The sequence below is a fragment of the Coregonus lavaretus genome (assembly GCF_964263955.1).
Source record: "Coregonus lavaretus genome assembly, chromosome: 1".
In the NCBI taxonomy this organism is placed as follows: Eukaryota; Metazoa; Chordata; class Actinopteri; order Salmoniformes; family Salmonidae; genus Coregonus; species Coregonus lavaretus.
In genome coordinates, this window is record NC_139988.1 from 67,929,747 (window position 1) to 67,944,408 (window position 14,662).

At 45.0% G+C, this 14,662-nt stretch overlaps 1 protein-coding gene across 1 annotated transcript in view; it reads right to left on the bottom strand.

Moving 5' to 3' along the window:
- LOC311133814 (uncharacterized protein) overlaps nucleotides 1–14,662 on the bottom strand; it is a 65,203-nt gene that overhangs the window by 45,882 nt on the left and 4,659 nt on the right. The window contains exons 6-12 of the mRNA XM_084167392.1: nucleotides 13,456–13,492; nucleotides 13,165–13,295; nucleotides 9,932–12,919; nucleotides 9,752–9,825; nucleotides 6,011–6,164; nucleotides 5,723–5,792; nucleotides 3,651–3,778 (exon numbers count right to left, since the gene is read on the bottom strand). Of these exons, the coding sequence (XP_084023518.1) occupies nucleotides 3,651–3,778; nucleotides 5,723–5,792; nucleotides 6,011–6,164; nucleotides 9,752–9,825; nucleotides 9,932–12,919; nucleotides 13,165–13,295; nucleotides 13,456–13,492 (3,582 nt within the window). The remainder of the gene's footprint in view (nucleotides 1–3,650; nucleotides 3,779–5,722; nucleotides 5,793–6,010; nucleotides 6,165–9,751; nucleotides 9,826–9,931; nucleotides 12,920–13,164; nucleotides 13,296–13,455; nucleotides 13,493–14,662) is intronic.

Genomic DNA, 14,662 nt, shown 5'->3' on the forward strand with positions numbered 1-14,662 from the left:
GTGCAGTCGCAAAAACCATCAAGAGCTATGATGAAACTGGCTCTCATGAGGACCACCACAGGAATGGAATCCCAGAGCTACCTCTGCTGCAGAGGATAAGTTCATTAGAGTTACCAGCCTCAGAAATTGCAGCCCAAATAAATGCTTCACACGAGTTCAAGTCACAGACACATCTCAACTGTTCAGAGGGTACTGTGTGAATCAGGACTTCATGGTCGAATTGCTGCAAAGAAACCATTACTAAAGGACACCAATAAGAAGAAGAGACCTGCTTGGGCCAAGAAACACGAGCAATGGACATTAGACAGGTGGAAATGTGTCCTTTGGTCTGGAGTGCAAATTGGAGATTTTTGGTTCCAACCATCGTGTCTTTGTGAGACATGGTGTGGGTGAACGGATGATCTCTGCATGTATAGTTCCCACCGTAAAGGATGGAGGAGGTGGTGTTATGGTGCTTTGCTAGTGACACTGTCAGTGATTTATTTAGAATTCAAGGGACACTTAACCAGCATGGCTACCACAGCATTCTGCAGCGATACGCCATCCCATCTGGTTTGGGCTTAGTGGGACTATCATTTGTTTTTCAACAGGACAATGACCCAACACACCTCCAGGCTGTGTTAGGGCTATTTTTCGAAGAAGGAGAGTGATGGAGTGCTGCATCAGATGACCTCCACAATCCCCCGACCTCAACCCAATTGAGATGGTTTGTGAAGGAAAAGCAGCCAACAAGTGCTCAGCATTTGTGGGAACTCCTTCAAGACTGTTGGAAAAGCATTCCAGGGGAAGCTGGTTGAGAGAATGCCAAGAGTGTGCAACGTTGTCATCATTTGTAGCAACCCCTATTACTAGCCTGTTCAACCTCTCTTTCATAATGTCTGAGATCCCCAGAGATTTGAAAGCTGCCGCGGTCATCCCCCTCTTCAAAGGGGGTGACACTCTAGATCCAAACTGTTACAGACCTATATCCTTCCTGCCCTGCCTTTCGAAAGTTTTTGAAAGCCAAGTTAACAAACAGCACACCAACCATTTCGAATCCCACCGTACCTTCTCCGCTATGCAATCCGGTTTCCGAGCTGGCATGGGTGCACCTCAGCCACGCTCAAGGTCCTAAACAATATTATAACCGCGATCGATAAAAGACAGTACTGTGCAGCCGTCTTTATCGACCTGGCCAAGGCTTTCGACTCTGTCAACCACCGCATTCTTATTGGCAGACTAAATAGCCTTGGTTTCTAAAATGACTGCCTCGCCTGGTTCACCAACTACTTCTCAGATGGAGTTCAATGCGTCAAATCGGAGGGCCTGTTGTCTGGACCTATGGCAGTCTATGGGGGTGCCACAGGGTTAAATTATTGGGCCGACTCTTTTCTCTGTGTATATCAATGATGTCGCTCTTGCTGCTGGTGACTCTCAGATCCACCTCTACGCAGACGACACCATTTTGTATACATCTGGCCCTTCATTGGACACTGTGTTAACAAACCTCCAAACGAGCTTCAATGCCATACAACACTCCTTCCGTAGCCTCCAACTGCTCTTAAACACTAGTAAAACTAAATGCATGCTCTTCAATCAAACGCTGCTGGCACCCGCCCACCCGACTAGAATCACTACTCTCGATGGGTCTGACCTAGAGTATGTGGACAACTACAAATACCTAGGTGTCTGGTTAGACTGTAAACTCTCCTTCCAGACTGACATTAAGAATCTCCAATCCAAAGTTAGATCTAGAATCGGCTTCCTATTTCGCAACAAAGCCTCCTTCACTCATGCTGCCAAACATGCCCTCGTAAAACTGACTATCCTACCGATCCTTGACTTCGGCGATGTCATTTACAAAATAGCCTCCAACACTCTACTCAGCAAATTGGATGTAGTCTATCACAGTGCCATCCGTTTTGTCACCAAAGCCCCATATACTACCCACCACTGTTTCCTGTACACTCTTGTTGGCTGGTCCTCACTACATGTTCGTCGTCAAACCCACTGGCTCCAGGCCATCTATAAATCACTGCTAGGCAAATCCCCGCCTTATCTTAGCTCATTGGTCACCATAGCAGCACCCACCCGTAGTCTGCGCTCCAGCAGGTATATCTCACTGGTCATTCCCAAAGCCAACACCTCCTTTGGCCGCCATTCCTTCCAGTTCTCTGCTGCCAATGACTGGAACGAACTGCAAAAATCTCTGAAGCTGGAGACTATTATCTCCCTCACTAACTTTAAGCATCAGTTGTCAGAGCACCTTACCGATCACTGCACCTGTACACAGCCCATCTGTAATTAGCCCACCCAACTACCTCATCCCCATATTGTTATTTATTTTGCTCATTTGCACCCCAGTATCTCTATTTGCACATCTATCATTCCAGTGTTAATACTAAATTGTAATTATTTTGCACTATGGCCTATTTATTGTCTTACCTCCATAACTTGCTACAGTTGCACACACTGTATATATATTTTCTGTTGTATTTTGACTTTATGTTTTGTTTTACCCCATATGTAACTCTGTTGTTGTTTTTATCGCACTGCTTTGCTTTATCTTGGCCAGGTCGCAGTTGTAAATGAGAACTTGTTCTCAACTGGTTTACCTGGTTAAATGAAAAATAAAACATGATTCCATATGTGTTATTTCACAGTTTTCATGTCTTCACTATTATTCTAGAATGTAGAAAAATAAAGAAAAACCCTGGAATGAGTAGCTGTGTCCAAACTTTTGACTGGTACTGTATATATTTATATTCTAGACGGACATTGCTCGTTCTGATATTGCTCGTTCTGATATGTCTTAACTTTTTGTAATAAAAATAAAAACTTTAGGATTATGTGTTGTTATTGTATTGCTATATATTACTGCACTATTAGAGCTAGACACATAAGCATTTTGCTGCATCTGCCATAACATCTGCAAAACTGTGTACGCGACCAATAAACTTTGATTTGATGCAAGTTCATGGCAACACACAAACACTCAGATTTAGACAGAGATGGGTATTCTCTATATTACTTGGGCTTGTTACTCGGTATCCTCTCACCTCAAAACGCATTGGAGAAATATTTGGGAAGGGACCTTCTCCAAAACGACTGAAAAGGTGGGAGGACATAGAAAGCGAGGATTTGTGGAAAGACTAATAGATGGGTCACCTGACAATGTCACAAAAACAATGGGTGCGCTTCAAAGGGGCAGAAGACCGTGTTGTTATGGTTCTGGATTGCCCGATAGCTAGCAACAATGACAAGAAACTCCCATGTGGTGAATTGGGTCTTGTTTCAGCTCGTTTGATCATGTTCCTGTTTTTGAGGTGTTGACTGATGTCACGTCTATGCTAATATGGCAAAACAATGGCTAGCTAACCAACAACTGTAGCGATGTTTTTGAGAGACAAGTGCTAATTGTGTAACTTTAATATGTTTTCAATAAACATTGGAGATGAAATATAGTTTACATGTAATCAACGATCTAAGCCAACCCAGTCTGTTTTGCCCCATAATTGCACACGGTTTTGTTGCTAAACAACCAACACGTCTATTGAGATGGAGCCGCAGTCTTTCTCCAGACATCATTGCAGCACGTGTCACACAGGAAGCATTTTATTAATCTTATTAGGCTAATGCCATTGTAGTTGCCACTGGATCTGTGGACTTACCCCCAGTCCCTCCAGGCCCCTCATGCTTGGTGCGGCAGGGCGTGGTGGGGGTGGGCCCAAGGACCTCACAGTCTCCAAGAACAGGGGGCGGTGAGGCGGCATTTTCCCCAATGTTTTGGGCACCTTCCCTGGGGGAGAAGAAGAGAGAACATCGGTCTATGTGGAAAGTGTTTGGGAAAGAGCAGCCACGGCAAAGAACCACAAGGAAGAGACATTGACAGGTACACATTTTATTAATAAAAGTGTGGTTGACAGTTATGACTAAAAGGTTAACGCTCGTGATTAAAAATGGAATATAACCTAGTGAAGCAAGATTAAATTGCTTCTCTAAGTCTCTGTTTGGTGCATCAAAAAATATGCAATATAAACTTACTCTCCAGGGACATTTTGATCAGGATAAGGTAATGCAGCAACTTGACAGAACTCCTGTATTTAAATGACCAGTGGCTAGATTATAATAGATGTCCCAGGTAAAAGATTTCCAAAACATCATTGCAACCCATTCCTTACAATTTCACCAATCTCCTCCATGTCTCCAGACATACACAGTAAAATAGAGGCGAGCAAATCTTGTCGCATATGATCCCAGTCTCTCCTCTTTTCCCCCCTCATCCCTCTCTCTCAGGGCCAGCCCTAGCCTTTTGGGGACCCAAAGCAAGATTTGGTTGGGGGTTGGGGGGCCCAACTCGCGGGCAAAACATTTTAGAGGCCCCCCTCTTGATGGCGGAGAGAAAAATGTAACGATTTAAAGTACATTTCCTGCAATTCTACACATTTTGCCATTGGTACTGATATCTGAGTTAGAGTGACTAACAAAATCAATGGGAGCCCCCTGGAGGTCAGGGCCCCTGGGCACATGCCCTGTGTGCCCGGTCGGTATATGGCCATGATTACTACAAGTTTACATAGCTGGCTAGACTAACTTAGCAATCAAAAAATTGCTAGCTGACATGGCTAATTGATTGACTGTCAGTGACTGATATAACAACAGAAAAACTGCTGATACACAACCACATTTTGAAATTGCACCTTGTATATTCTTCTATTCTAACTCTCAACAGTAAGCCGAGACCCCGACTGAGTTCCTAAAAATCTGGGGGCCCCCTAGCAGCCGGGGGCCCTAAGCGACAGCTTATGTCGCTTATGCCTGGAGCCGGCCCTGCTCTCTCCCTCCCCCAGAGGAGGGCACTTAGAACCCTGGAGATGAGGGAGGAGGGAGAGATAGGGAGATGCAGTCAAGCAGGAGAGATAAATTACCGTGGCAACCCAAGTTTCCCTCTAAGTGCTCCAAATGACAAATAAGATGCAGCCGCTAATTACTTTTTGATTCTCCGCAGCATAAGCAGATTCCGGCTTCATTAGGGAGATTATCCGCCTGTCCTCCGAGATGCATCACCCTCTATCCAAAAAACTGCACCAGGCAGACGCTGAGCTAGCTAACACAAAGATACTAGCTAACACAAGCTAACTTTCTCTGACTTTCCCTCAGTCACAGGTTGAGGGAGAGAGCAATTACATGGCAAACGCTCTTACAATTATTGGTATGTTGAGGTTGAAATTTGGGCCCTGAAAAATGGCTGTGAAGCTGATATAGGGCCCCATTCTGATGAAATGAGCATATACTGCCTGAAGGTTGTAGCCAACGACACCCACCCCCCTCCATAAGTCGCGCCTCAATAAGCAGCAGATTCTGATAACTTGCTGTTGTGGTGATGGCTCATAAGTAAGCAGCTGGCAATAATAGTGCTTCCATCTCATGCTGTGAATGAAAAGTGAGCTTGCCATCATCTAAGTGCGATTTCCTACATTCTAAACTCAGTGGGGGACGACCCTGTTTTAATTAAAAACGCACAAATTAGGATTTTTCTACTTGCACAGCCTTAATTTGTGCTAATTTGCGATAACATCTATATTTTTCAATAACTCCCAAATATTTTATGAAGTAGTAAGCAAAACCTTACCAACAGCACCGGGTTATTGAGGTGATGGTGTAGTGAAGTGTTGAATCGTCTATCCTTTCATGAAGTCTGTTGTGAATGTGTGGTGCCTTGTTAACCTCCGGCTTTGCTCACCTGCTGGCAGCTCTCTCCCTGGTGCCCTGGCCACACGGCAGGGTCGTCTGGAGATCGAGGCCTGAGGAAACTAAACTCACAGACAAAACCAACAAATTCAGGTCAGCTGCCATTCGAAAGCAGAGAGCTTTCAAACAATACTGTCAACCAGTCCCTGCTGATATTTCTTAAAAGGTAGACTGAACTGAAACGATTCCCTATTCTACACGACAATCTCTTCAGTACAATACATTTCTATCTGATCGGTCAGTTATGTTGCACCCTCCTGAACAAAGCCCAGTTCTGTACCTGTGGACCTGTCTGGGTGAGGCAGCGCTGGGAGATATGGGGCCCCGGGGTTGACTTTGGCCCCAGTGGGCCCCTCCTTTTCCTGGAGCGCTTCAGACACCAGCACCATCATTCTCTCCAGCCTCCGCAGCTCCTCCTGCATCGCAACCTTTTGCTGAAGGAGAGAAAGGGAGAGCAAGAGCGATACATAACTATAGATGAGCGAAGCAGAATGAGGAAAAATATATACAGCAATTGAAAGGGAGAAACTGACTGATATAATTGGTTGAGCGCCTGCTTAGTGTGTATTTGTGTATGTACACTACATGACCAAAAGTATGTGGACACCTGCTTGTCGAAAAAGATAGAGCCGCATACTCTAGGAGCTCAGACGCAATCATTTAATAACCAACGGTTAATTTACAGATATAAATAGAACATATAAAAAAACATGAATGGATAGCATACGATCATAGATACAATTTGAATACATAGGCCTACAAACATTTACAATGAATAGCAAAATCACAATAATCACAAGAATGGCTTCAGATCAAAGTCTACGTTGAGACCGAAGGGAGCAAGGGTCTTTAAAATGAAAGATCCAGGCAGCCTCTCGTTTTAATAATAAATTGTCAAGGTCACCCCCTCTCCTAGGGAGGGTGATGTGTTGCGGCCCACTTTTTGTAAGCGAACCACTATTTCATCCCTACTTTATATCGGCATCGAACACGTCACCCTCCCTAGGAGAGGGGGTGACCTTGACAATTTATTATTAAAACGAGAGGCTGCCTGGATCTTTCATTTTAAAGACCCTTGCTCCCTTCGGTCTCAACGTAGACTTTGATCTGAAGCCATTCTTGTGATTCTTGTGATTTTGTAAATGTTTGTAGGCCTATGTAGCCAAATTGTTTCTATGATCGTATGCTATCCATTCATGTTTTTTATATGTTCTATTTATATCCGTAAATTAACCAATAATATCAAGCCACACCCGGCCATGATTACAGACACCTGTGTGTGTCCTTTGAAACTATATAAACTAGTGACACGCAGTGTTTGTCATTATACCCTGATGAAGACAGCTTGTCTGTCGAAATGTTGGTTATTAGGTTATCAAATGATTGCATCTGAGCTCCTAGAGTGTGCGGCTCTCCTTTTCTTTTTCAGGCATTCTACTACGCTAGCCAGCACCTCGCCTAAACAGGTGTGCGTTTCTTTCGCCTCCAGAGACACCTGCTCGTCGAACATCTCATTCCAAAATCATTGGCATTAATATGGAGTTGGTCCCCCCTTTGCTGCTATAACAGCCTCCACTCTTCTGGGAAGGCTTTCCACTAGATGTTGGATCATTGATGCAGGGACTTGCTTCCATTCAGCCACAAGAGCATTAGTGAGGTCGGGCACTGATGTTGGGCGATTAGGCCTGGCTCGCAGTCGGCGTTCCAATTCATCCCAAAGGTGTTCGATGGGGTTGAGGTCAGGGCTCTGTGCAGGCCAGTCAAGTTCTTCCACACCGATCTTGACAAAACATTTCTGTATGGTCCTCGCTTTGTGCACAGGGGTATTGCTGAAACAGGAAAGGGCCTTCCCCAAACTGTTGCCACAAAGTTGGAAGCACAGAATCGTCTAGAATGTCACTTTACAGTTGGCACTATGCAGTCGGGCAGGTAGCGTTCTCCTGGCATCTACCAAACCCAGATTCGTCCGTCGGACTGCCAGATGGTGAAGCGTGATTCATCACTCCAAAGAACGCGTTTCCACTGCTCCGACACTTGGCATTGTGCATGGTGATCTTAGGCTTGCGTGCGGCTGCTCGGACATGGAAACCCATTTCATGAAGCTCCCGACGAACAGTTCTTGTGCTGACGTTGCTTCAAGAGGCAGTTTGGAACTTGGCAGTGAATGTTGCAACCGAGGACAGACGATTTTTACGCACTACGCGCTTCAGCACTCGTCGGTCCCGTTCTGTGAGCTTGTGTGGCATACCACTTCGCGGCTGAGCCGTTGTTGCTCCTAGACGTTTCCACTTCACAATAACAGCACTTACAGTTGACCGGGGCAGCTCTAGCAGTGCAGAAATTTGACGAACTGACTTATTGGAAAGGTGGCATCCTATGACGGTGACACATTGAAAGTCACTGAGCTCTTCAGTAAGGCCATTCTACTGCCAATGTTTGTCTATGGAGATTGCATGGCTGTGTGCTCAACGGGTGTGGCTGAGATAGCCAAATCCACTAATTTGAAGGTGTGTCCACATATCTTTGTATATATAGTGTGTGTGTGTGTGTGTGTGTGTGAGAGAAAGTTCTAACGCATCTGTTGCCTTTACGCTGATATGGGTAAACAATAGAAAACATCCATCAACTAGGAGAGGACGGTGCTAGAAATGTCATTCGACTGGTGGTGACAGAATCAAACATTAAGGATGGATTTTCTAACATGCAGCATTACTGGCGTTTGCAGCGTAAACTTGCTTGAAGCACTGAACACTTCATCAAAAAGAGGGAAAATGACAAAGAGGGATGGAGAGGAGGAAGATAGAAAGAGACAGAGAGAGAGGTAAAAAAAAAAAAGTGAGGGAGACATACAGAGATGCACACACACACACACACGGTGTAAGCTGGGGTGCAGTCATTTGTCTGAGGGGAAGACCTAGGGGTCCACGGTTCAGCGCAGATATGGAAGACACCCAGCCCCAAAAGGCTTGCAGCCATGCCCATGGCCCCCTAGATGTGTCAGGGCTTTGGCTAAGCTCATTACTCACTGACCATGACTGAGCATTGAGCCAAAACCAGACAGACCCAGAGTGACAACTGGTGAGTAAATCCTCTATGAGGCCAAGAGATGGGATGTATGAGATCATTTTCTATCGGAGTAACATATACTGTAGTCATATCTCCAAACACTTGCGCACACGCAAGCGTGCATGGACGCTTGTAGACACAGACACCCACTTGTCAGAGAGACCCAATCCTCAACTGGGTGTATAGCTGTGAATAAACCTGCCTCGAAACTCCTCTCCTCCCCGCTGCCTAAAACCACATAAACCAAACTCCCAATCAAATACAGCAGACAGATAAAAGTAGGAGTGCATGAAGATGGATGGGGCAGAAAACGAGAATAATTTCCTCAAACATAAAAGAAATGCAATTTAGAAAGATGCTGAGGGGGACATTCTTTATGCGTCCATGTAGTCGATCTTCCAAGCATTGACAGCTTGGTGCAAAAAAAATATGCAACGTCTGCCATCTATTGGACATGGCGTGCCAACGCAGCACAAAGCATACAGTACTGCAAACTACTACTGCTTGTCCCGTGTAGCTCAGTTGGTAGAGCATTGCGCTTGCAACGCCAGTGTTGTGGGTTCAATTCCCACGGAGGACCAGTATGAAAAATGTATGCACTCACTAAACTGTAAGTCGCTCTAGATAAGAGCGTCTGCTAAATGACTAAAATGTAAAATGTAAATATGGAGGGCCATATTTACATTTTAAAATCATAGCTACATATGTACCAAAGATTGGTGTGACACGTGTAGAGTATTAAATTAGCTGGAAAACATTGGCAAAAATACAGAGAAAACATTTATGCTTAGCTGAGATGAAGATATATAAAAATCTACATCACTACCCCATGTGAGATTTACACACTAGGGTTTCCTTTTGTTAAACAATGACAATAAATCAAAGTAAGTTATAACTTGGTTGTTAATGTCTACTGTCTAGTAACCTATGAGTTACGGAGTATAAATATCCTTACCTGAGTGGCAATAAATTCGCTTGAAAATTGTGATGATTCCTGTGTCAGGCCAGTGTCACCTGCCATACCTTCAGCTGAAAGATTAGAAACAATTGAAAGTGTATTTGGGCGTTTCATGTTTCAGTCTCAGTTCAATCACAGCTAATAAGATTAATATAATAAGGCCTCAAATGTACTCACCTTCTTCTGGTGTGCCAAACAGGTCCACAGATGCCTGGCTGGTGGTGATCCATTCGGGACTGGGGCACAGGGGAGGACTGCCCTCTCGCTGCCCATCTTCAGCTGCAGCACAGGTACCATCACCAGCCTCCCTGTAGCTTCCTTGTTCCCTGGCATGGTCTTCGAGCAATGTGACCGATTCCTCCTCCTCCTCCACAGCTGTTGGTGGACAAGCCAAAGGTCTGAAAATTTGCGCAAGGGAAGGCAGTTCCTCTTCCTCCCCACTGCAGTCGGACTCCGAGGAAGACTCCAGTCTCTGAGCCTTCCTCCTCTTCCTCTGCTTTAGGCTGCTCTTGATGGGAGAGTGTGTGCTGACCTCGCCACTTCCTTTACTCCTCTCTGCCTCTTGGATAACTACTGATTGGACAATTAGAGGAAGGAGGTCCTCTGGAGTCAAGGAGGACTCTGTATTGGCCATGTTTCCAGTCATGTTCTCTGGCCACATTTTGTTTGGCTCCACTACAGTCTCTGGTCCAACACTGTGGCTACTCTCCAGTTCTGTTGGACTTTTCCTAATGCTGCTCTCCACTTCGTATGGCTGCTGACTCTTTGAAGCTACAGGCGTCGGATCTGGTAGATCTTCCTCAGAGGTGCCAAAAGCTGGAAAGAGCAGACCAGAACCCACAGCTTGGTGGGGAGATTCCATTTGACTTTTTGCGACTTTGTTGTTGGGACTGAGGGCACTTCTTGAGCTGTATTCAGAAAGCCTGTCCAGAATCTGTTTCTGGGTCTTCCCATTGGCATCAGGGTTTGAAGACTCCACTACTTCCTGAGGTGGTCTGGTAAGAACTGACTTTCTGAGCCTTTTACGATTTCTCTGCGCTTCTTCTCGTGAAATATGGTTGGGGGAACTTGAAGGTGGGCTCAAATCACTACAGCAAGAATTTTCTAATACTGTCCTTTTCCCAGATTCCTGCTGGACCGTGGGACACTCCATTGTCCTTGGAAATCCCTGCCCATTTTCTGCTTCCATATCTGTGCCGACATGTTTGTTCTCTTGAGTATTTGTAAGAGTTGTATTTTCCTTGTTGGACCAGAAGGAACTCCTCTTGATATTTGGACTACCAAGGTGGAAGGATTTCCTTTTGGTGGCTTTGAAGCTCTTCAGCAGTTGCTCAGTGTCCAGCTCACTGTCATTCCGGTCATCCTCCTCCATATCAATGCATTTGGCCTGGCTGGCTGACGTCTCCTGTGGTACATTTGATCTCAAGTCATCTAATGGTTTGATAACCGGATTACTTTGGTTTACACTCTCAGGCACAGAGCATGAGACACTTGCCTCAGGGGTACTAATTGAACTTTGTAACATAGCCACTGAACAAGCAATATCAGCGTGACAAGGACTTCCTGTAGTTGGGACTTCAACAATAGACTCCTCAACCGGGTTCACTTTCTGTGCCTCAATCATTTCACTGGATCTTTTCTCGCTAGACTCCAAGTTCTCAATACCTCCCATCTCTTCATTTAAAACACATCCGTTTTTCTTTACAGACTTTTCTGTATTTTGGTTCTGCAAACAAGCCACATTATCCACGTCAGTGTCAGCTTTCGCCTCCTCTGATTGCTGCATCTCATTGCAGTCTGAATCAATAATGACAACCTTTGTGGATCTTGCAGTGCCGATCTTCTTGTTACTCCCTTGTACTTCCTCTGTGAAGAGCTGAAGCCTCCGACTCCTCCTGGTTCTCCTCATGATCGGGCTTCCTGGGTCCTCACTGCTAGGGTAACTCTCAATCTGAACCTCAATCTGGCCTGACGTTGGTCTGCTCTTAGGTATCTTAGGGTCACTTCCACCCTCTCCGACACCCACAAGGACTAAGGATTTGGCTGCCTTGCTCTTTTCCGCCTGGATGTTTTCCCCTTTTTTCTTGCCAGGCTTTTTTTGCTTGTTATTCTCTGACTTTACTTTCCCTTGCGCTTGCAAATCCCCGTCGACGTCCTGCCACCTACCGTGCATCTTTTTATTCGATTTCCTCCCAGGTTTCCGTAGTGGCACATCGAACACAGGACTGTCCTCAACATCTTCATTATCTTTGTTGTCACCTTCTGGCAACTCATCAAGCTCTTCTCCTTGCTTGTCAGAGCTATTAGAATTCAGCTCCTCAGTCAGGTCAATCATCTTTTCTTCAGTATCTTTTGGGTGTTCATTGGGAGAATCCTCTTGTGGTTCTGTCATCTCTCGTTGGTCATCCATGAGACTGTTTTCATTCTCCTCAGATCTTGGTCTCTTGACAAAGTCAGCAGGTGTCAGTTTACTGCTCATCCTCCTTTTGGCAATCTTCTTCAGGATCTGGAGTTCCTCAGCTGGACAGGGTGGTGGAGGGTCTGTGATCGCTTTGTTTTGTGGTGAATAACTGCGGTTCCCTCTTCGATCTCGTTTGTAAACAGCCCCAAATACCAGCGCCTCAAGACATTTGCCATGTCCTTCTCTCTTTGGAATCTCGTCCTTATTTCTGAGGTTATCCTCTAAGGGTGAGGAGGGGGAACAACTTCCTGCCAGAGACACGGAGTCATAAGAGCCCTCTGTGTTTTTCTCCTTCTCAGAATTTTCTTCCGTTGAGGAATTCTTCATGAGCCACTCAGATACTTTTTCTAGACTTTTCTTCTGATTCTGGTCAATCATTTTGGTCAAGGACTCTCTTTTGTTATTCCTCGAAGATCGTCTGACAAGTTGGTTTTCGACCTTTTCAGGATGGCATGGTGGATCTTGAGGATTAGTGGTTATCTTTTTCCCAAGCTTTTGAGGTCGTGAAGGAGCTCTTTCAACAACCTCAGGTATTTCTGTCTCTAATGCTGGCTTCTGTTTATCTGTGGTGGAGGTGGCTTTAGAGTCGTCGGTTTCCTTTTCAGAGGCTGGAGGTATGTCACCTAGGCCGCTGTCAAACCCCTCGTCCGAAATGACAGGGCAAGAATCTTCAAGACCCATGAGCTTTGCAAAGCCATCCTTGGCTGAAGAGAGAGGCATGGCAGTGACTAACAACACAACACTCATAATATTTCACATGCTTAAATAATAATGTGAAAAGTATGCTTTTAAAGACACATTCTAAGACTTTCAGTAATTTCAATGAATGAAATATACCCTATTATTTTGAAAAATGAGTTATTCTAATACAGCTGTCCATCAATAATGCTATTAAGGAATTGTTACAGGAAAATTGACAACACACCATACCCAAATTAAAATCTCTCACCTGCTATAGTTGACGAGCAGGACATTGGAAACTGATGAGGCCCTTCATCCTCGTCATCGGCATGGTCAGTAGCCCACACTTCATCAGATGAGACATCATGGCCGTTTTTCTTTTGCACAGTCTCTGTGACACTGTTTAGAGGAGAAAGATGGAAGGACATGTTGAATGAAATACTAATTCATTTGAAAAATATGCAGGAGTGACAACAGATATAAAAATACTTATTGTAAGTAAATGTACCACGTCTTTATTGAAACTAGCTCTATTATTTTTCGGTGCTACTGTCCTTACCTCATATGTCTCCTCACCTGGGACATTCCAGTGAAGTCTGAAAAAAAGATAGAATCTTACAGTCAAACTGTAAGTCATCATTATCAAAATTCTAGCACATTTCAAACATTACATATACCGTATTTTCCGCACTATAAGGCGCACTTAAAAGCCTTTAATTTTCTCCAAAAACGACAGTGCGCCTTATAATCCGGAGCGCCTTATATATGGATCAATTGGTTAATTGGTTGATCCATGCTGGTTGTACACGCCGCTCAAGGCGCTCTGTCAAAATGTTTCAGTATGAAAAACCAATAAAAACAATTTAATAATAATGAAATGTTTCAGTACGACTGGTAAACTACAAAGCCGCACCGCTTGCAGCATTACGGCTACCGTTGTCAGTAAACACCGGTACTGTGCTTACTCACAGTCCCACACCACTTGTCTGTGTATAAAGACCCCAAAATGGCAGCTTTCAAGAGACACGCTTACGACGCAGAGTTCAAGCTCAAGGCTGTCGGTCACGCAGTAGAATATGGGAATAGAGCAGCAGCGAGAGAATTCAACATTAATGAATCAATGGGCTGATATATCAGTCTCAACTGTGGTCCAAGCTTTCACGAAGGCAGGACTAATCTCTAAACTGCCAGGCAACAGCAGCGACACTGACTCGGATAATGACGAGAGGGAGCCGGGCAGGTTGGATGCCGTAGTCGCCCAACTGTTCAATTCGGACACTGAAGAAGAATTTGAGGGATTCGTGGACGGGGAATGAACTGAAAAAGTGAGCTTTACGTGTTATACGTAACTGAACAATGTTGAGTTATGCACTAACGTTTGATTTAGTGGTATCAGACTGTTTCTTTTACTACGTGTTTACTGAATCAGGGAAAAGTTCCCCTCCACGTTTGGGAGAAGAGTGAGCAAGGCTGGGAGATATTGTTAATATGCACATTAACGTTTGAACAACGTTACCATGGGAGTGAACGGAGTTGTCAGAACGCTTAATCCAGGCTCTGCCGTAGCTGGCCGCGACCGGGAGACCCATGGGGCGGCGCACAATTGGCCCAGCGTCGTCCAGGGTAGGGGAGGGAATTGCCGGCAGGGATGTAGCTCAGTTGGTAGAGCATGGTGTTTGCAACACCAGGGCTGTGGGTTCAATTCCCACGGGGGGTATAAAAAATAATGTATGCACTAACTGTAAGTCGCTCTGGATAAGAGCGTC